The following is a 22,264-nucleotide window of genomic DNA, read 5'->3' on the forward strand; positions in this document are numbered from 1 at the left end:
TCTTAGTTCAATACAACTTCCAGCTACGACGTAGTACTACAGTCATGTTGTGGAGCTTACTGACACTCTTTGCCATGGTGTGAACAGATTACAAAGGTTACCTGCTGTCTCCCACCTCCCTGAGACCACCCATCCCCGTTTACAGGAGAGGAAACCAAGACTCCAAGAGAGGAAACAGTTTGGCTTGAGCTGCAGGGCTGGGCACCCTGGTGTGGCCAGAGCCCTGCCGACAACCAAGTACGCAAGCTCAGACATGTCTCTTAACAGGCGAGGATGGGCAAAGGCAGAGATCTTTCCAGCTCAGGCCAGAACCCCGCTCACTCCACTGGCGACTACTATTTAACAGTTACAAATGCATAGGGACCTAGCCATAGGCGTGTGTGTGTGTGTTCCTGTGTGTGTATGGGTGTGTTCTCAGTCACGTCCGACTCTTTGCAAACCCACAGACTGTAGTCCGCCAGGCTCCTCTGTCCATGGGATTCTCCAAGCAAGAATACTGGAGCAGGTTGCCATTTCCTTCTCCAAGGGAACTTCCTGACCCAGGGATCGAACCTGCGTCTCTTGCACTGCAGGCAGATTCGTAACCACTGAGCCACCTGGGAAGCCAGTATACACATACGTTGTCTAAACCACACCTTAGAACAAGCCTGACAGATAAGAAAGGTTAACTCCATCTAACAGGAAACTGAGATTTGGACCGGTGGACACTTAGCTGAAGGTCTTACAAGAAGTCACCGGCAAAATACCAGTTCTAGCCCTGGTCCATCTGAATTATTGCTTTTATGTTATTGCTCTTCTGCCACCTGTCTCTCCAAACCTTTACCGGCAAGTGTGGGCAACTGTATTGAGCATGCCTGGGACTGCATCAAGGTTTCTGGGGGCCTCAGGTTTCCTGGCAGTGTTTCCAAGGGTCACACCTGAGACAGGCTTCAAAGAACCCCTTGAATGGGGTCTGGAGATAGTGCCTGCCGTCAATGGCTCCACCAGCCAGGCAAATTAGAATCCCTCTCCCTAAAAGCCTCCATACTCTGTGCTATATGAAGAAGCCAGGCAGACCCAAGTCTGATTCCACTTTGCTGTGTGACCTCAGGCAAGTCCTTAACCTCTCTGAGCCCCAACTCAAAGTGGGATTAGAAACATCTATTTCAGAGTGGTAGGTTAACAGTATCTGTTTCAAGGTGAGATTTCAACCCAAGAAAAGCACCTAGCTCAGTGGGTGGCCCCTCTTACCCACCACCCACCAGCCCTGCCCAAGCTCTGAGGTCAGTCCTGCAATGCCCAACTTATCCCAGCCAGAACCTAGGGCCATGTCCGTCAGACAGAACAGTCCACAACCCCTTGGTGCAGACAGAACTAATAATTAGCTGTCACGATTTAATAATAAAAAAATATAATCCATGCCACAACACACATGGATTTAACTAATCTTAATTTGAAGGAAAAATAACAACTCTAAATATATCAAATGCAGGGTTTTTTTTTTAAGACAACCTGCAAGTGGGGTTTATCTCCAGTTTCCAGTACGAGCAAGTTATTTAGTTTCTCCCACTGGCCAAGCTAATATTCTTTTCTCACACTTATTTTATTTATTTTTTACAGTCTGAAACGAACGTTCTCCAAGCAGCAGTGTAAATCCCCTGGCTGAGCAGAAGCCCTTTTCTGCAATGCATTTTGTCACCGGGACCCCAAACCGAAGCCCTGGTGCGTGCCCTGCCCGCCACGTGAACGCTGCTCTCCACCCCCAGGAGCATCTCCAGTCCTTCCCGGCTGCTGATAAAGGAACCAGGTGGAGCCATCACGGCACGGACCTGCCCGCCACCTCCAGCCCAGGGGGGCCTGCCACCCACTGTTACCTGCTGCTTGTCTCCGCATTCCTCCAGAAATCTGACACTTGGCATTTGGGGGAAGGAGCAAAGAAAAGGCCCACCTATGGCTGACAGCTGATGGCTCATTCCTCCCTTGATAGCTTCATTTGGTTGTGGTAGGGGTGATAACGCGCAAAAATGAAATACCTGTGATCAGGGGCGATACAGTGGGAATTCTAAGGCGGAACGTGGAGGGAATGGCTGAGAGACATTCATTAAAAGTTTTAAGGACACTGACTCTGAAAGGCAAGCATCTCACACCACCAGGCGGGGTCCACGCTCTTTTCAAAGCTCTCCAGATGCTTCCATTTCTCAGGGGTCTATCTGAGCCCAGACCCTGTGCCGGGTGGGCGCTTAACACTCTCATCTCATTGAATTCTAAGCATGAAGCCAAAAAAGCAGGTGCAGACGAGGAAACTGGGATCCAGAAAAGTGAAGCGACTTGCCTGGGTGGGCTCAAAAATCCCACCCTGGGCGACTGGCACTCTCACCTTCAACCCTCCACACCGCTCCTCCCAGGCAACTTGCCCTCAGGTTGTCACCAGATGACCAGTAATGTGACCGAAGACGGGAAAGGAGGGGCCACACACCAGACGGGACATGCAACTGTCGTCCCGTTGTTTCCGACGGGCAGCCTCAGAACCCAGTGGAAATTTCTCCCAGATCCCAGGGAGACCAACAGTCACCATTCTAACACTGGGAGATGATGGAGCCAGAGAGAGACAGCAGAGCATCCCTGAAGGAAGAGGGGCCCACTTGTTTTCGCAGCATGCATGCCACACACACGTCCTTTCTAAATGTCACAATTATCGTTAGGTAGATGAGGACCCTGCAGCTCAGAAGGGCACGTCACACTGCAAGTGGCCGGCAGAAAGCAGGGTGGGCCGCAGACTTGAGCTCCCCAGTGGGGATGGCAAACCCAGACACCCCTAACCCCGCTTCACGACACCCCTCCTCGGGACGCTCATCCCAGAGAAGAGCTCAGAGACTCATGCTCTTGGCAAAGCCTGGACCTTGCTCACCTCCCCTCCCAGGGTTCACTGCTCCTGCTGCCCTCGATGGATGGGTCCCCGAGTTCCATCAGAACCCTCCTCAGAGGCAGGGATGACGTGGCGGGAAGGGATCTTAAGAAACAGGAAGAACTCCTATACAGGTAGATGTGTATCAGATGCCTGCCCCTGGGTCAGATCTCCAGCCAAAGCCCCTACCTCTGGCCAGCACCAGCCCTCCATCTGCAGGGGGACCTTGGACAGAAGCTCGAGGGACCTTCTCCAGCCCCGGCACACTGTCAAAAAGCAGCACCCCAGAACTCGACCGTACACATCAAGGCGGGGCAGCTCACACCCTGCTCCCACCACGCGCCTGCCCCATGGGGGCTCTTTCCAGTGGGGATGTCCAGGGTGGCGGAAGAGCAGGAGGTTCTAGTTGAACGAATAAAGGAATGCAATAGGACGGGGTCCCCAACCTCCAGGATCTAACACCTGATGAGCTGAGGTGGAGCTGATGTAACAATAACAGCAGCAAAGTGCACAAGATATGCAATGTGCTTGAATCATCCCCAAACCATCCCCCCCACCCTGGTCAGCGGAAAAACTGTCTTCCACGAAATCAGTCCCTGGGGCCAGAAAGGTTGGGGACCGCAGCCCTAGGAAACAAGGCTTCAGAAACATCCTCTCTCCACTCTCCTACCCCTCTATCATTAAAAAAAAAAAAAAGTAGTTAACTAATCTCTTTATACCCATCTCCAGAATACCATCCCAAGGAACGAGTGCCACTCTGGGGTAATGACTCACAGAATTCCAGCTCAGTTCTCACCCTGGGGATGTCCTTAATAGTGGAAGTGCACGCGTGGCTCAGTCACTTCATGTCCAACTCTTTGCAACCCTATGGACCACAGCCCGCCAAGCTCCTCTGTCCATGGGATTCTCCAGGCAAGAATACTGGAGTGGGCTGCCATGCCCCCTCCTACAAGGGATCTTTCCAATCCAGGGATCGAACCCATGTTTCCTGCATTGCCTATATTGGCAGGCGGATTCTTAACTACTGAACCACTGGGGAAGCCCCTAACAGTGGAAGGGACCCCCACATATTTACAGATCAGCCCTGCCCAGCCCATCTCTGGAGCCCAGCCTCTAGAAGCACTTGGTAGGAAGAGAGTTGGGACCTGCCTGTCTGGACCACGCTCAGACTGTGGGCTCCAGGAAAAGCAGGACCCTCACGGCCACATGGGTGCCCCGCCTCAGACCACCAAGCCAGAGGCCAAGTCCTAGGAATCAGCACCACCCACACCAGCTACCACAGGGGTGCATGGACAGGCTGGAGCATCCCCTCCCAGCCACGGCCAGGAAGCAGGGACAGGAAAGGCCTGGGTAAGGCCAGCAGTGCCCGGGGCTGGGGCAACAGCTGTGTAGATTTCCGGAAGCCCGGGCGGAGAAGCGCCTGGAATTCCTAGTCCCCCTCTTAAAATATAAAGACTCAATTATCTTTGAGCAGCTTGCTTTACACATGAATTGACACATTTATTTTACAATAAATAACTAAAAGTTATCTGTGTTTCCTTTACTGTTAATCTACACAGAGAAATAATAAACAGGGCTTGTCTACAAAAATGCAACCACCACAGTCCTCAGAATTCAATTAAAGCTAAAATAATTAATGCTCCCACCATATTAAATGACTTTAAACATTTAGCTACTGAAGTTTTTATTCTTTAATCTTTCCTTTTTATTAAATTTTTTTAAAAAAAAGAAGAAGAAGGAAAAACTTGGTGTCAAAGTAGGGAGGGGAAAAGGCAAAAAAGGAGCCTGGGAAGGAAAAATCATGACGGGCTGTTAAAACGGAATGGTCGTCTTTAGCTGACACAGCATGGAGACTGTCTCGTGCCTTTGATTAAAATAACATTTTAAATGCTTTGAACAAACATATCTCCTTAGACTTCTAAGGGATTATTTTACATATTTTTTCGAGGATGAAGAAATCCATTCGTCCTGTTGCTGAACAGAAAAGGCCAAGAATATCTTTCGTCACACACAGAATAAAAATACTGTAGGCCGCTGCAGTATTACAACCCCGAAAAAGGGAGGGGTGCAGAGGGCGGCGGGGGGGTGTGGGGGTTGAGGACAAAGCCGCCTTGGAGATTAACTTTGCCTTTTATGAAATCATATTTAGTCGCTTTCTTAAACAAACCTACCCACAATGATCTGCAGCCTCTCATTGGAAAATACCTTCCCTGTGAAATGAGGATTTGGATGGGCCCTGGCGAAAGCAGAAAGCCTTCCCACTGAACCATGAATGGGGCCCCTCTCGCAGGCAGAAGCCACTCCCGAAAGGTCTGTGTGCCCTGATGCCAGGTGTCTGTGCCACCGGTGAAAACTGTCTCTCAGCGTCGGACAAAGAAAAGAAAGACAGACACAGGGGCCCAACACCTTCCTCCGCGTCAGGGCTCCGGCCCTAAGGAAGGCGGGACCACTCAGACCTGCTCTGCGCTCTGAGAAACCGGGGCTGACGGGACTTTGGCCTGAACACGTCGGACACTTTTCTCAACGCCCTGGGCAAGTTAAGAGTGTGGGAGATTTCACGCTAGGACGCACGCCAGAAGGCCAGCCCCACAGGCCAGTCTGGTTGCACAGGGTCTCCCCAGGGCCCAGCCCATGCTTGCAGGACTCGGCACTCCACTGCAGGCCAGAGACAGAATTCATTAACCCCATTGTACAGATGGGCAAAGGGAGGCTCAGGGTCACAGAGCTGCCCGGTGGCTGCCCTAGAGCAGCTGGGCTTGCTGCGTCACCAGACTGACTGCCTCCTGGGTGATGGCAGGGTGGGGGTGGGGGTCTCCTGGCCACGCTCATATGTCCCACCCATGGGAGCAGAGTGTCCTGGTTCCACCAAGTTCACCCGCCCACCCCAAGTAGCACCCAAAGCCTCAGTCCGCCCAGCATCTCCGCTGGTTTCCATGACCCAGACGCAGTGGAGATGGATACAATCTTCTCGGCCAGCCACCTGCTTGCGGGTGCGGTGCCAGAAAGTACCCCCAGGAGAAAAGCCCCACTGGCAAAGCATTTATGGAGCTCCTGCTCTTTGAACCTACCCACCCGGCCCGCCAGGACTGTCCCTCCTGGTGACACCAGGAGAAACTGAGGCTCAGACCCCGAAGGAGCTCGTCCGAAGTCTCCTGGCAGGATCTGAGCCCTGCACGCGCTCCGAGAGCGTCCCGCCGCTTCTAGGAAACCCGGGCCAAGTTGGGCCCTGAGCTCAGGAGGACAGACCGGAAGCCACCACTCTGTGCTGCATGGAGCACAGGCTCCCTGGAGGAGGCCCTGGCGTGCCGTGGCCTTGACCCGAACAGAACTTGAGGCCAACTCCCCAGGCCTGCCCGAGGACACCAGCCCCTGCACCTGTTCTTCAGGTGATCAAAGCCAGCCATCCAGGTGGCCCACCAGGTAGGCGTGCCAGAGGCAATGGCCAACCTCCCCCAAGGAGCACCGGCTCCAGCCAGGCTCCCACGAGCCCCTCCCTGGGCCCACTGCTAGCACCAGGCAACATCAGAAGGGGCCTCTTTAGACAGATGGGAAACTGAGGCCAGAGAGTGGATGAGAAAAATGAGGGCCCCCAGCAGGCCCTGTCCCCACGCAACATCTCATCAAGCCTCACAACAACCCCCAACAGATAGGTCTCATTCACTCCATTTCACAGATTGGGAAATTGACTTTGTCCAAGATGTGAAGAAGAGATTCCAACGCGAGACGGTCGGGCTCCAAAGCCAGAGACTAAGCCAAGAACACCAGCAAAGTCAGGGCCAGCAAGCCTTCCCAAGGTCCGTCCTGCCCTCCCGGCCAGCTGTGAATAAGGCCCCCACCACGGAGTCCGTTGCCAAAAGCAAAGCAACCCTCAGCCCGCTGGGCCTCTCCGAGCCCCAGGCCTCTCTCCCACTGAGGGTCACCCGGATGGCAGCCCCTCGGCAAGGGCAAGCCCATCCTGGTAGCCCCGTGGGCCCTCCCAGCACCGCCACCCTCAGACAGAGGGTGAGCCCCTCCCCTGGCACAGCGAGGGGCGAGGGCGGGCCTGGGACCCGAGGGGTTGGGGTGGCTTCTACAGCGGCCGGGCGAGGGCAACGTTCCATACCTGCGAGGTTCTCCTGCTTGGGGCAGACGCCTTTCGTGGGTGACAGCAGGTGGTCATCCTCATCGGGGGTCACCTGGATCCCGATCTCCACCGGCTCGGACACTTTCCTGAGCTCAGAGCGTGAGGAGGGCGGAGGGCTGCCCTTGTCCAGGCCTTTGTCATAGCAGGCCCCCAGGCTGCCGCCACACTGCTTCTTCTTGTGCTCTATAAAAACCAGGATGTCTCCCAGGGGGAAGTTCATCTGACACTGTCCACAGGTGAGCAGGTCAGGGTCGGGGCCACCCACCATCAGCCCCAGGCTGCCGGGCTCCTCTATCTCCAGACCCTCGTCTTCCTCGAGGATGGCGGCCTCCACATGCTCAGGCTCTGCTGGAGAGAGAAAGCACAAGGGGAGGGGCAGAGAAGACAAGATGGGCTTAAGGAGTCACAAGACCCATCGTTCATTCCAACCCTTCCCCACCGAGAGGCAGGCCCCTCCGCTGCGGGATGCGAAGGGTTCACCACGTTCCCCACCCAAGACTCCTGGAGGTAAGGGGTTCGCCATCCTGCGTGCCACAGATGGGCAAACTGAGGCTCTGGGCACAGCCCTTGCAGCTCCCAGAGGTTGCCCCTTAAGCAGTACGGATCTTACGGCTTTCTAGTTTATTTCCTGCCAATTTCCCCTCAGTTCAGCATAGGGACACGCGCATGACCGCCTGCACATCCGCACAATCCTGGTTCCACCGGGGGCTGGACCATCCCCAGCCTGGTGGCAGCATGATGGAGAGGCATCTCGAAAACTCTGCAACATCTCAGAACCACCTGGGAGCTTTGAAAACCCCCAGGCACCCAGGCAGTACCCCAGACCAATGACACTGGGAGTCAAGCTTCAGGCTGTCTTTTTTTTTTTTTTTTAAAAAAGGCTCTCAGGTGATTCCAATGGGCAGCCAAGGCTTAGAACAGTGAGCCAGAGCTGTTTCTCCCTGCTCTGGCGGGAGTCGCACACCCCTCTTCCCTCCCACCTTTCATTCAGGTCCTCCCCATTCATGAGCGCCCCTGCTCGCATTCCTCTACCTGAGACCTGGCTGCACACCAGACAGGAAAACAGAAACCCAGACGGGCGTCCCGGGGCTGGTCTTTCCGAGAGAAAGAAAGGACCGGGGCTCAGAAAGCAACAAGTGAGCATTGGTTCAGAAAGAAATATCGAAGGGGAAAAAAAAAAAAAAAGCAGGGAAAAGACGCGGCTAGCCGGCTGAACGAGGCAGCCAGCTCCCCTGCCAAACACTCTGCTCCTGGTCAGACTTCCATCGCTTTGTAGATTTTGCCGACACTCACCAACTCCCTACTGTCTTTTTTTGTTGGTCGGTTTTTATTTCACTCCCAGTAAAAAGAAAAGAAAAGAAAGCTCTTCAGACTCCAAAAGCATTTCTTGGCAGATGACAAACCACACTTGCAATGGGCTGAACGTTTTCATATTTCTTTAGCAGCCGATCTACCTACCTCCTTTCATTTTTGTTTTGTAGGGGGCAAGGGACCCAAATATTTTGAAGCTAATAAACACCTCAAAAAGCAGCAACCCCCTCAGGAAAACCTGGGAGACGCAGCCAACCAACAGGTCATAAATAAGGCAACTGGACAGCAAGGTTGCATCCACGCTCAGGGTCTGAACAAACTCGAGGTGGGATTTGTCAAGAGCAAATGTCAATGGCCGTGTAGACAGCACCAGTGGGGGGGGTCTTCCGAGAAGCCAGGGGGCAGCCAGGGGTCTGAAACCCGAGGAGGCAGGTACGTTTTAAGTTGTGTGGCATTTAAGAAAGGATGATGAAAACCACAGAAGAACAGAGGGAAGAAACAGAGTGGAGGAAAACACATTCCGTGGCAGTGAAGTTATTGACGGGCCAGAGCCAAAGAACAGATAATTTAAGGAAAAAATCCTGTGGCATCTTCCATCCTACATTATAAATCACGGCTCTGTGTGTTCTGAGCACAAGCTTCTTCAAGGCCTGTGAGAGTCTGTGTGGAAGACCCAGCAGACGGCACAGGACACGGAACACACATGAACCATGCATGCACGGGTAGGCGCCCAGGTGTTGCGGAGAAGGGAGGTGACAATCTGAGATCCCACCCGTGCTTCTAGAAAAGCAAACAGAGCCCTCGATGAATTACATGTAGAAATGCACTGGCAATGTGGCTGCCCAAAAACACCCCACAGACGAAGAAATCCAAAATCTCTTGTCTGCATACCTCTAACAAAAAAAAAAAAAAAAGGAGCCTAGAAGGTCAGAGAAAACAGTGTGCACAAAGGCGGCCCCAGAAACCATTAATTATACTTTAAAAAGAAACCAGAGTTTACTTAAAAGGGAGTTGGAAGACAATGCTACATAATTAATTTACAAATTTATTTTATGAAAAGATGCTTTGCTATGGTTAAAATGTAATCACAACCCTCACGCCGAACAGTGTTTCTAGGGGTACCCGGTTCCCCGCACACGATTTGTCAGAATGTTAAAGGTAATTATTCGGTGCCTCTTTTCCCTTTAATGATCTAACATTGAGCAATACTGTTTATATTGAAAAGCTCGCACCTTTAATTACCAATTACATATACATAATTTCAGAGCCAAAGGAGAAAGGCTGTGAAAACAGTTCTTTAGAAATATAAGGACGTATTGTGCACCATTGCTAGAGAAGGAACTCTTAATAAATGGGAGGAGGATGTCAAAATATTGTTTTGTTAAAAAAAAGAGAGAGAGAGAGAAAGAAAGAGAGGCACAAAGGAAATGAGCTGAAAAAGCAAAAAAAAAGGACAAAATGAAATTGAGAATTCAAATCAAACAGGGGTGAGTTCTGTGGTAGGAAAAGTGGAGGTACCTGGCCCTCCTGAGCGGACCTGGCACTCGGCAGCATCTGTTAGGGCATTTGATAAAAAATAAAAGACAATAGTTCATCCATCCGAACCGCAACCTGATCATCCTTTCTGTGGACAGGGAGATGTTTTCTGTCGTCTAATTTCATCTTGGCTTCCCTGTCTTGGTTTTGCTTTTCATTAAACTTTTTCAGCCGAGTCCATCAGTCCGTTCTCCCCGGTGGGAATTTTGAGAAGAAGCCTGAATAGTTCCTCTCTGCTGGGGGATTTTAAACTACATAATCTCAAACTTCTTTTCTCTTGCAAAAGAAACAGGCTAATTTAAAAATGAGCAAAGTTCACGCAGGCCTGTTCATAGGTATTCATCCTTCTCCTCTCCATCTTTTGCTAAGGGACTCTGTACCAGCACTTTTTCATTTTCCTCCTTTTTTTTGTTTTGTTTTGTTTTGGTAACATCTGGTATTCCTTCCTTTATTTGGCAGTCTCTGCCTTTTCACTTTCCTCCTGCTGCAAGCCTCGTGAGCCCCAGTAATTGAGTTTGAAAGTATCCGAAGCCGTTGACTGGGCTGCAGGTCTGAGTTCTGCCTCCAGGCCTCTTGCAGCCAGCCAGCCTGGGCAGCCAGGCTCCGCTGGAGTCCTATCCCTAAGACCGCTCTGAACTCAGGTCCCTAGACCCAGGGTCCAGCCCTCCGCCTCCTCCAAAGGGACCCAGGAGGAAAAGAAACAAAAACATCTCCCTCCCCTCCCACGTGCGGTGCTGAAAGTAAAACTCCTGGAGATGACAGGGGGTGTTCACCCAACTTCAAGGATTGGGGTTTCCTCTGCCCACCCCACCCCACCCCACCCCCTCGGGGCGTGGAGCCCTGGGCTCTGGCTGCTGTGGGAGGCACTTCCCAGGAAGGCAGCAACGTCACCCCAAACCCCCAAACTGTCAAGCTTTTAGGTCAGAGCGGGTGGACCAAGACAGTTTGCTGAATCTCATGCTTGAGGCCTTCGGAGACACCCCCAAAGGCGGGCTGTGGTTTCATTTCCGCTGGCAGGCGGATACCGAGCTGGGCGTAGGGGTGCATGTGTGTGCGTGTGTGCCTGTGTCCCTTCTTAGAAGCCGATCGCTCACAGAAGAAATAAAAGGAGAAAGAACCACTTGCCCAGGCTCAGAGAAGGGCACAGCGAGATGGGGCCTGCCCCCCCAAACCCTCCTTCCTCAGTCCTGTGGGCGCGGGTGGAGACCCACTATCCCGCACAGGCTCAGAGGACCGGGCCCCTGCCTGACAGGCAGAGTCGCCCAAACTGCCACCCAGAGACGAGAAAGCACCAGGAAAGAGAAAAGTCACACATACACAAAACAGCCTTTCAAACTCCCAGACCCTACCAACCAGCCCCTCTGGCTGCCTCGTCCCACAGACTCCAGCCTTTTAAAAATAAAAATAAAAAAAGAAGGCAAAGATGAGGTCCTTTCCTCGGAGAGGATTTCCGCTTTCACGCAAAGCTCCCCCAAGAGTCAGCAGCTCTGGAAAACCCTGCTGCCCTCACTGTCATGAGCCGAATAAAGTCGACGGATCGCTGAGACATTTGACTCAACAGGAGGAAAGATGACTGAGTGCAGCTGATGACTTGTCCCAGCAGCAGGTACCTGGCTGATGGGTTCTGAAACGTGACATCCTGAAGCACATGGACAAACATATATTTACACACACACACAGTTACACATTTGTTGTCATTTTCTTTTACAACAAAACCACATTTCATTTACAAGGCGAGGCCTCCTCCCAGCTCATCAATACACTTAGAAGCAGTGAAATCAGGGTTCACAGATACTAATGGACATTCCTGTTAAGTGGACGGGGAAACACTTGACCCTCGGACCAGTTCCCCCATGCCTTGGGCTGGCCGGGAAGGAATTTGGGCAGAAGACAGAAATGGAAAGACATCATTAACACCAACCAGGCCAAGCGGCCCACAGGCCCCCCCAGCAGCTGCAGAGGCTTAGCGGGCCTTACCTGGCCAGGGACCCCCACCCCCCTCACACGCTGGGCTCCAAGGGCCCTGCCCGCCCTGGGTCTCCTCTAACAATTGCCCCTGCAGCTGCCCTTCGGGGAATTCCAACCAAGGGGCCGGCCTCCTGCTGTCCCCAGAGCCCAGAGCATGTGCCCTGCCGCACACACAGCACACAGGCCTGCGTTCCCTTAACCCTGCGTTGATTCAAATCCAAATCTCTGTCCTTAATGGCTAAGCCACAGACCAGGAGAAACCCATGGAGAATCACTGTTTCGGTGATGGGGGTGGGGTGGGTAGGGGAAGGAGGTGGGGGGAGGGGTGCCAGGCTCTCAAAATCCTTTGCCACCGACGTCACCGCCGCCATCCTATTTGTACGCATGTTTACAAGAGACGAGCATCCACGCGCCGGAGCGCCGCATCCGAAGGGAGGACACGTTACACCTGCTTCCTACGAAGACAGCCTCTGCCAGCCAGCTCCAAACCAACAATCTGCAAAAGGATTTGTCACTCTCCTCCGCGTGAACGTCCAAGGAGGGGCCGAAACCCCTAAACGCCACCAAAATGCACCCCTCGACGGAGCACACTTTCTGAACCGCCATCAACGTTTAATTTATTGGATCCAAGAGAAAATGACAGTCATTGCAGGCGGGGGTCGGGGGTGGGTGGGGGGGCAGTGGAGACGGGAGAGAGAAGGAATCAATTCCTGGCAGAGAAAATAATCTATGACTAGAGGACGCCTAAAGGCTCGACAAGAGGTTTACGAAGTTCTCCGCTCGGAGGGAATCACGCGGGGCCGGCAGAGGAGTCGGAGAGGAGCCTCAGCCGAGCCAGGCACGTGTTTCCAATGTCCTCAAGGGGCCACCAACGCAGCCCTGTCTGGCCTCCAGAAAAGGCCTGGGGCTGCTGCTGGACCCGGGGAGGGGGCAGCCAGGCTGGTCCCAGGCAGGTCCCACAGGTCTGGGCTCTCTCTTCCTGGCCCACCTGTCCTCCTGGGAGGAGCAGGACGAAGATTCCAGCCTGCCCCAGGTGTCACATCGCTGGGGGCCCAGGCCCCGCGCCACATTCACACTGGAGGGAAGGGCACAGGCCGGGGCCCGCCACCAACCCCACCAGGTCCTGCCTGCTCCGTGCCAAAAGCAGCACCCGCCTCAAAGTGAAATCTTCCATATTTCTGACATCTGGACAGAAAGGAGGAGGCCGGGGCACAACCTTATCTGTAATGTGGATTTCCCTGTCCGTGAAGATGACCTGGAGTCTGGCTGACCGGGCCTGTCGCTGCAAGACCCAGGCTTGACCTGCATTTCAGGAAAGTGGGGACTCCTGATCCGAGGAGATGTTTGGGACGCAGGAAGAACCCAGTCAGCACTCTTCAAGAAGTGGGGGGGGGAGCGTTCTGAGGGTAAGAGGAACACCCCCCACCACATACACACACTGTCCTCTATGCCCCCAGCCTGGTTTCAGGATACTTAAGCATGTTAAAATCGGCTCCCTGAAAACTCCCCTAACTTGCTCGACAGACTTAGTCCAAACTCCCCACCTCCCCCAGTGTGCCCGCCTCTCCAGATCCCCCAAAACTGAGCTCCAGAGGCCGGGTCTCACATCCAAAAGCAGGAAAAAGATGCCACAAACAAGGAAAGCACCACTCAGGTGTATTCACAGAGCCCATCCACTCCTACAAGATGACTGAGAAAAAAGGCAAGCCCATGATGCCAGAGCATGGAGTGACCTATGTTTTGAGAAATCAGATAGTTCTTTAAAGAAAAATGCTTTGCTATAGAAATCCTTCTAAACACATTCAGAAGAGTCAATAAACCTGCAAACACCTTAAATTTTCAGACACGACAGAGCTCATAATAAAACATAGAAAAGCACTCTTCGAGGCCCAATGAAGAGGTTTGTTTTATTTAATGCTGCGCCTTTTCAAAGGCGTTAAACAGAAGAGAAGGACCGTCCACACAGGATGCTGAACTGAGAGCCTTTAACTGGAGGCGAGGCTCTGAGGCTCACAGCAGAACAGCAAGAGTGGAAGCTGCTTCCAACATCTCGTTTCCAAGGTAGAAATTTAAACCTGATTCCCCCCGCTTTTTAATTCTCAGCAGTGCATCCATTTCTGAGGCGCACGTTCATCACAATAACGCTGGCACTCAACTTTCCTGAGTCATTTCTGCTTGCTGTTTTAGTATAGAACTCGTTAGAACATTCTCAACTGTATTTGCATTTCAGCAGTTCAGTCGAAGGGGGTCATAAAAAAGTTGTGTAAAACAGAGGATTTTTTTTTTACTTTGAAGTTACCTAATTCGGTGTGGTCTGGGATTTCATTATCGTAGCAGAGCTCGGGCTGGCTAATTCAACACCCAAGCAGATTATCAGCTGCCTCAGAAAAAAAGAAATAAAGAATGAATTTCTTGAATTTCAGCAACTACACAAAAGACTTGCATATGTCAAAATGCCGGACGAGAGTCCCCGTGAATGTAGCACCATTAATCAAACCGCGATCTGCTGTCCCTTTTGCCAGTAAAAAAACGGTGCTTCTCCCCTGGCTCCCCTCACTGGCTCGTGCGGAAGACGCTCCAAGTGTGCCCCTCTGCTTTCACGTCTCCAAATAGCCTGCTCTCGGCACTTTTTATACATGCCTGGGGAAAACCACTGCTCAAGGGAGCTGGTCAGCAAATGGCTTTTCTTGGGGAGGGGACCACAGCTCGGGTAGATCTCACTGACGTTTGGCTGTCCCGGAAGGAAGGGTTGTGGGATGAGGAACAGGGGCTGGAGGACAGAACACTCAAGCCCCCAGGCCCCATCGTGGGATTAAACAGAGAGCTGGAAAGTGACAAAGCCACACTCACAGCAGCCGGGTGACACAGACATCCACCCCTGATGTTCTGCCGTGCCCTCTCCCTTAAAAAAAAAAAAAAAAAAGCCAGTAGGCCCAAAGCTAACACTACCTTCAGAGAAGGATGCGTGGCCAGCATCAACAACTTGACTGTGGCCACAGTCCCCAAAGAGCATTCATTTTCCCTCGTCCTCCCAAATGTGACAACAGCATCAAACCCAGTCCAAAGTGCTTGGAGAGTTTTAGCTAAAGGTAGGCCTAACCAGACAGCCAGAGGGTCCTTCCTTAAGCCATAGGAGATGCAGGAGATGGTCCCCAAAGGTCAGGAACCCCATACTGACCCTCCTCCTCGTATAATTATTTTCTTCACACGCTGTCGAACCTGTAGTCTGTATTTAGTTACAGCTTGTGAAACTCCCCCAAGTTCCAAGGCAAAGGATTGGGGATTTTTGAAATGACTTTCTTTTTTTTTAACGGTTTTCTGCAGGCCAGAGGCCACGGCCCCAGCCCAAGGGTTCAAGACAACAGTGGTGCTTTATCTCTGAGTTGTCAAATGAGCTCACTGCCGCATTGTGCTTACAACAGGCTTGATTCAAACATTAAATGAAGTAGAGAAATCATCAGATAAATTGCTGGCCCTCTGTACTGCAGAGTGAAGGCTCTTTCCCCGGCTGATGACAGCGCTAGGCTTTTGTCTGACCTAATTTATTTCTCTTTCAGGTTAGAATAAAGCACTCCTTTCCTGTCTCCACGTAACCTCTTCTGCCCATGGACCGAACTCAATACAGGAGACTCAGGGTTAACTGTGCTGTCTGCAGATTTCTTGAACTTGGAGAAGAAGACATTATAGATCCAGAAATCCTGTGATCAAAAGCACCCATATTCCCTAGCACGAAATTACACGGTTAGGGGAGAAATCGTCTCATTAAAGGCCGTCCATTAAGGGCACCGTTCAGGGTGAAAAGCATTAGCAAAGCTGGGTCTCGCAAGCACATACTCCTCTCAAACAAAGTTTTACATGTTATTTGAGTTGGCATTTTATCTCTTTGGGGACTGATGCTTTTTCCCTTAGTACAGTGGGAACATTACCTAATAAATGGAATTGAGAATCCGAGTGTTATAAAATCTGAGCTGAAAGGATTTCCATTCATCAAGCTGTTTTAGACACATGACTCCCCAAGGCAGCGGCAGATCCCGGGGTCTGTGACATACAACACAGGAACGGACAAAACAAGCTTCACGTTTCCCAGACACTCCCCCACAGCCCATCCCGTGTGCCTCGACGACCTAATGGAATTCATAAAGTCAAGACCACAGAGGAACCAGAGGAAACACACCCGTTCAAAACTAAGCATTGCAATTGTTTTCCAAAAAAAAAAATTAAAAAGAAAATTGTCCCCCCATCTGCCTAGCGAAGGCTTGTAAATCAATGCCGATAGCTTGAAAATAGATTTCTCAAACTTATATTCTCATTTTGTCCTGCTCGACTCTCTGCAGGAAAATCAATATTACAACTTCACACTTAAGACATTTTGCAGCAAGTAAACGGCTCTCGCGGCTGATGGAAGCCCGGTCCCGGCCCCTCACGGCGCCGGCTCCGCGCATGACACGGGCACCGAGCTCCCCCTAGCTGCCAAGTGGCGCCAGGCATCGCTGGGCTTTGCAGCCTTGCCATCCACCAAAAGCCAATTCAACTGAAAGTTTATTTTGGAAAGTCTTTTTTATCACAACAAGCAACAGAGAATGCAAAGCGATCGGAGAAAGGAGATGAAAAGGAAAAAGGGAAGGTGAGGGCAAGCCGTGTTCTGAGCCCAAAGGCAAGCGCCAAGAGCTCGATTCTGACAAGCAGCTAGAAACTTGGTGCGCTCTGCAGCGGGAAACTGGTAAGTGGGAACCCAACTGCTCTGCCTGCTTCCAGTTCCCCTGAGACAGAAGGCTAATTACTGCCCAGTGCACCCGAAGCTGGCCTGCCCTTTAGAACCCTAAGACCCAGTTAGCCCTGCACAGTGGCCACCAAAGCATCCCTGACCTCAGCCTCCATCCATGTTCCAAAGGCCGGCTTCCCCAAAGCAGCTGTATTCACTCCGGCGTTTGAGAAATGACTTGCTTTTCTCTTATGGCATATTTTGAAGGCCAGACAAAAATCGCCAAGGCCAAAGCACAGACAGAGAGCAACACCCCACCCCCCACCTGACCTCCCACCCTCAATTAAAAAAAAAATGCCACTGTACATAATTTTCAGGGAGGGAAAGACTACCCATTAAAAATACTAGGGGTTGTTAAAATATGCTCATGGCTGTCTCCTCTCAGGTGTGAATTACAAATGAATAAAATCAGCCTGGCATAACACCTTGGATGAACACGGTTTTACTCTCCCTTAGAATCAGAGCAGCTGACTTATGTCACACTTCTAATGATATGGGGTTCCCTTCTGTGCAGAAGGGGAACAAACTTCACCCCCGCCTCCCAGAATTATCAAAAAAACAGAGGGGCCCAGATCTGATGAAATTTATCAGAGGCCCAATTTTGAAACATACGTGGACACCTGGAGATACACTCTACCCTGGGGAGTTAAGATAATTGTAAGCACAGCGGCCTTCAAAACATACAGCTACAGCAAAACCTAATTTAAAAGGCAACCATGGAATTAACACGGTGAGCCTAACTTCTGCATCAAATCTTGGGTCTCTCTAGTTGTTTTGCAAAATCGTGAACTCATACGGAAAATTACTAATCTTCCAAGGAAACCTGTTGGGGCGGGGGCGGGGGGGTGTTGTTGAAAAATAAAATCACCTGCACTGGAGCTGAGTTATCTACCCCGGGCTTGTTATTTCCTTCGGGAAGTCTCAGGCTGGGGCTCATTTGCCTCTCCACTCGCCCTGCCTGGCACAGCCGGCTCACGGCCCTTCCCTCTCCGCCTGGTCAGTCCACTGTCCCTCATCCTCCCCTCTTCACTATTGTCACTGAGTTGTTTGTGTTTGTTTTTATTAATAGCTGTGTCTGTCCTCTGGCTTTAAAAGCCACATCCATCTGGGTCAAACATTTTGAAACAAACCAGAAGCCTAGGTCTTCATCCCCAGCTGTCTCCCACACTCTCCTCCCGGGCTCCTCTTCTCTCTGGCCCTGTCTGTAAATTTAACTAGCTCATTATGGAGTCCTTCTCCGCCTTGCCAGCCCCCCACCCCCACCCCCAAGATTATCGACGCCGTTTGTGTGCTCTTCTGTGTCTCAGGCCATCGGTTATCCCAAGTTGCATCATCTCGAAAGAACCTGAAGCCAGCGGGCTGCCACCCAACTAAAGATGTACCACGCTTTAGGTGATTTCTTTCCACATTTACAAGCTAAAACGTGGGTCCCCGATCAGGGCTGTGACAGCACCCATTTGGCAGGCCAGGGCTCCAGAGCACCTGAGACCCACAACTCCTGCATCGTTGAGGAGACACACTTGAACAGGCCCTAAGCCTAAACTGCATCCCATTCTTGCCTTTCCCCTGCCTGCATTCCCACCTCCTGGGTGACACAGGACAGACAGAAAAGCCAGCTGCTTTGGGGATAATAAATAGCCTCGTCTGAGAACTGGTTGGACCACTCTCCCTTCTTAAACCCCTGCACATGCCCTGGACTCCATGGGCCCCTGAAAAGCAGGCAGGATATCCTTTGCCCCCACCCCCTGGTCTCCTTCTCCCCATCTCTCCTTCCCAGCCACTGCTCCAGTGTCAGCCGGGCTTTCCCTAGCACTGCTCTGAGCAAGGCTGAGACAGCCATGGAGCCAACGAAGGAGGGAAGGATGTCGCACCAGGCACCCCTGGCCCCCCACGCCACCCAGCCGCCACCAGTGCTCCCGGCCAGGGCTTGTTCCCGAGGTCCCAGGAATGGCAGAAGGGGAGAGAGTAAAAGCAAAACGAACCTACCTGCTTCTTTCCCCCTTTACACACGAGTGCAAACACTCCTGGCTTCTTCGCTGCTGCCAGCTTGGCAATGCACCCCCCCATAACTCCCCCTTACCAGAGCACCCCCCCGCCAACTTCCCCCTCCTCAAAAACAACCCTTGCAATTATACAGAGGTTCTGTGGGGCAAATTGTCTCCTGGAGAAATTAGGTGTCTGCAACTACAGACATCCTAACAGCCGCTCCACCATCTAAAGGGGGGAGTGGGGGTGTAGAATAAGAGATTGCTAAAGGCTCCATAAAGGACTAAATGTCAATGGGCGAAAAGGACCTTGATCAAACCAGGCTCAAATCTGGTTGCAGAACATTTTGTTTTAAATGCAACCAGCAAGTCTTCTTTGATGTAACAATGGTGAAAAATATAGGAGAAGCCCTCTTCCCTCCCCCCAGAAAGGCGTCCTTCTCCCAAGGCAAGCCCACTTTCATATCTATTCCCCTCCCCAAAAAATAATCATAAATCCACAAATTCTTACTAATGTATGTGCTGTAACAAAGGAGAGATGGCAGCAGCGGAGGCTCCGAGCAGATGGCTCCTATGCTGGGTTTTCCGGGGAGGGGAGAACCCCTTTATATATTTATTTATTTATTTAAATTTTTTAAAATATAACATAAATATTCGGCTCTCGGCCGCCCCGCAGCCAGTCCTCGGCGACGGATGGGCGCACAGCCCTCTCCAGCTCCGCGCCGGCAGCCGGGCCCCAGCCTGACAAGGTGATCGGAGGATGGCAAGGAACACAACCTGCCCGCGGTTTCGATGGCACCCAGAGGATGTTTTATTTCTATTGCAATTTAAAAGAAAAATTAAAAAAAAAAAAAAAAAGCAACGGCGACTCGGCACCGCGAGAGAAAGGACCGCGGGGAAAGGTTTGCGCGCGGCGGAGCAGCGGCCCCGAGGGCTGCGGTGGGCAGGGAGCGCGGCGAGCCGACCTTCCCGGTGCAAGTTGCAGGCACCCGGGCGAGCTCCCCTGCCAACCCCGTACCTGGCCCGCTCCCGCACGCTTCTTCCCTTCGCTAAATAAACCCGACCGGGACGCTGGAAGCGGCTGCGTCTCTGCCCCCTTGCCTGACTTTGCCTTCCCCGCCACTTGCTTGAAATCCACACGATTTCAGCGGGTGGATTTCCACTGCGACCTGCCTTGTTTATTTAGATAGGGGAAGATGAAAGATCTGAGATAGGCGGATGGGTAAGAGATGGATAGGTCTCTTTCCCTTTTTTTCCTCTTTTCTTTCATTTTTTTCCCCACTATTTTATAAGCACGTCCCTCTCTTCCCACTCTGAGCTGACAACCCTTTCCCCCCAGCCCCCTCGTGGCGGGGATTTTTCACCAGCCCCCGATGTCCCCCACCTTTTTTTTTTTTTGGAGTAGGGGGGGAAAGAAGACAAGAACATCCCAGGAGACAGACGGAGGTGGGGAAATGGGGGTGGGGGTGCAGGAGCCCAGCAAACAGCCGCGCAGCTGGATTCTTTTGCAAATAGCACGAGGAGGGGAGAGAAAGGCGGCAGCGGAATCCGAGAACCGGCGTGGCCGGCGCCCTGCCCGGCCGGGTGCCGCGACTGGGGGGACTCGGAGCCGGCGGCCACCCCTCGCCCTGAGTCTCCCCCAGGCCCGAGCGCACCCCGCTCCCCTCCGCCCGCGCCGTCAGCGCGGACCCACGCGCTCGCCAACTTTTCCCCACTTCCCGGCTCCCCCCTCCCCCTCCGCTCCCCCAACCCCCTCCCCCCTCCTCTCCAAACCCCGCCACCAGCGCCGCCGCCGCCACACACGCCGCTCGGAGGGGCGAGCGTCCAGCCGGGCTCCGCGCGCACACACACCTCCTCCAGCCTGCGCGCCCCCTCCCCGGCCCCGGAGCCCGCTCCGCAGGCCCCCGAGCCCCGGGCGCATCGGACTGCGCAGCGCCCGGACTCCCCGGGCTGCAACGAAACTTTCCTAAGGCCCTCCCGCCCCCCCCAACCAGGCTCTGGGCCGACGCCGCTGCCCCTGTGCAAGCCCGCGGGCCGCCCGGACACCCGGCCCGGCTGTGCCCGGCTCGGTGCCCCCAGCCCTGGGCGCCCGGAGCCCCACGCTCCGGCCCCTCGCGCGCACGCCGCAGACACTTACGGGTGATGATCTCCCTCTGGGACAAGTGCTGCGGGTTGCCCTGTTTGCGGCGGGACATTGCCCCGGCATCTATTCTGACATCGCCCGGAGAGCTGGACCGATGGGGGGAGCCGGGGTAGGGGGTCCGAGCCGCCGCCGCTGCCGCCGCGCCGCTGCCGCCGCCGCGCCTCCTCTTCTGCCCGGGTTGGTGTTTTGGGTTTTTTTTTTTTTTTCCTTCCTCTCTTGCCCTCTCCTCCTCCTCTTCTTCTTCTTTATTTTGCGCTTTCTTCTATGCTGTTTTTTCTTTTAATTGCAAAAAGAAAAAGAGAAGGAAAAAGAAAAAGCAAAACCTCTCGATCTAAAATAGGAGAAAGGCAAAAAAAAAAAAATCTGCTGCTGCTTGCCGCGGACTGGCTGGCTTCTTCAAAAATATATTCTTTTCAAGGAAAAAAAAAATTGCATACACTTCTTCAAACTGCTTGGCCTCCTGGACTTCCAAATGTCTCGAACTTAAACCGGGTTTTGCACCGGCTCCTGACACTTTCAGGGTCTGGTAGGTGTAAAGCGCACTTCTACCAGGAAGGGCGGGGGGAAGGGGGGGGGGGAATGCAAACAAATAAAAAATAAAAGAAAAAGAAAAGAAAAGGAAAAAAGCCAAGAAAACTTGAGGACTTGTCTCGTACCCCCTCACCCCGCCCCCTCAAAAAACCCAAAGCAATGTAAAACTGCCCCGGTTCGGTGGTTTCTGGGTTTTCTGCGGGCTGCCTGTTTTTTTCTCGGAGACTGACCCTTCCGAGGCTCTGGGGGGACTCCAGGAGCGGCTCCTTCCCAGTTCACCTGGCAGGCTGGCGCCGGCCGGAGAGGCTGCCGGGTCCCCGCGAGCGCTCCCCAGCGCTCCCCTGGAGCCGCTGGCCCGGGGGGAGCTGGGCTGCGGGGCGGCTCGCCCAGTGCGCCTGGGTCGGTGCGGGCGCGGACTGGGAGCTATAGATTGCAACGTGAAGATGGCGGAGTCCGGGTTCTCTGGGAGCTCTCGGTCTCTCTATGGCTGGGGCTGCCTCTGTACAATGGGATAAAATTCAAGTTCAAGTGCGGACGTGACGTTTAATCTGCACTAGAGACAAAAAGACCCAGAGAGTCGGAGCACTGGGGGCGACTAGCGGTGGCTTTTTAACATTGTACCCTGTAAGAGAACAAGAAAGCACACACACACAGAGACACACTCGCGCGCGCGCGCGCGCGCGCACACACACACACACTCGCCCGTGCGCACACCCGCAGTTTAGGCCGGCCACACGTGCGGCGTTTTGTGTGTGTGTGCGCTCCTCTCCTCCCGGTGCACTGGCAGCGCAAAATGGGGGGAGGGAGGGAGGGCCGTGGGCAAGATATTTTTAAATAAAAGAAAATCCTCTCCATCCCTCCTCCCCTCTAGGGAGCTGGACCCCCAGAGAAGGGGGGCGGAGTGCGGTGTGCGTGGAAGTAAGTTGAAGCAACACAAGTCCCCACCCCCTCATTCGAAAGCTCTTGGGGGGTGGGGGATGGCTATGAAAGAGTGTTGGGGTCTACACGGGGACTAGGACCA

At 52.9% G+C, this 22,264-nt stretch overlaps 1 protein-coding gene across 5 annotated transcripts in view; it reads right to left on the minus strand.

The window, feature by feature from the left end:
• The window catches only part of BCL11B (BCL11 transcription factor B), a 102,470-nt gene extending 80,699 nt beyond the window's left edge, over positions 1–21,771 (minus strand). For 2 of the 5 annotated variants that reach the window (XM_061395282.1, XM_061395280.1), the window contains exons 1-2: positions 20,707–21,760; positions 6,987–7,352 (exon numbers count right to left, since the gene is read on the minus strand). In XM_061395282.1, coding sequence (XP_061251266.1) covers positions 6,987–7,352; positions 20,707–20,764 — 424 coding nt within the window. In that variant the 5' untranslated portion in view covers positions 20,765–21,760. Of the gene's footprint in view, positions 1–6,986; positions 7,356–20,706 lie in introns of all 5 variants that reach the window. The other 3 variants (XM_061395281.1, XM_061395279.1, XM_061395283.1) reach the window with 2 other exon arrangements.
• Positions 21,772–22,264: the final 493 nt, after the last annotated feature.

This window comes from Bos javanicus, chromosome 21, assembly GCF_032452875.1.
Source record: "Bos javanicus breed banteng chromosome 21, ARS-OSU_banteng_1.0, whole genome shotgun sequence".
Taxonomy (NCBI): domain Eukaryota; kingdom Metazoa; phylum Chordata; class Mammalia; order Artiodactyla; family Bovidae; genus Bos; species Bos javanicus.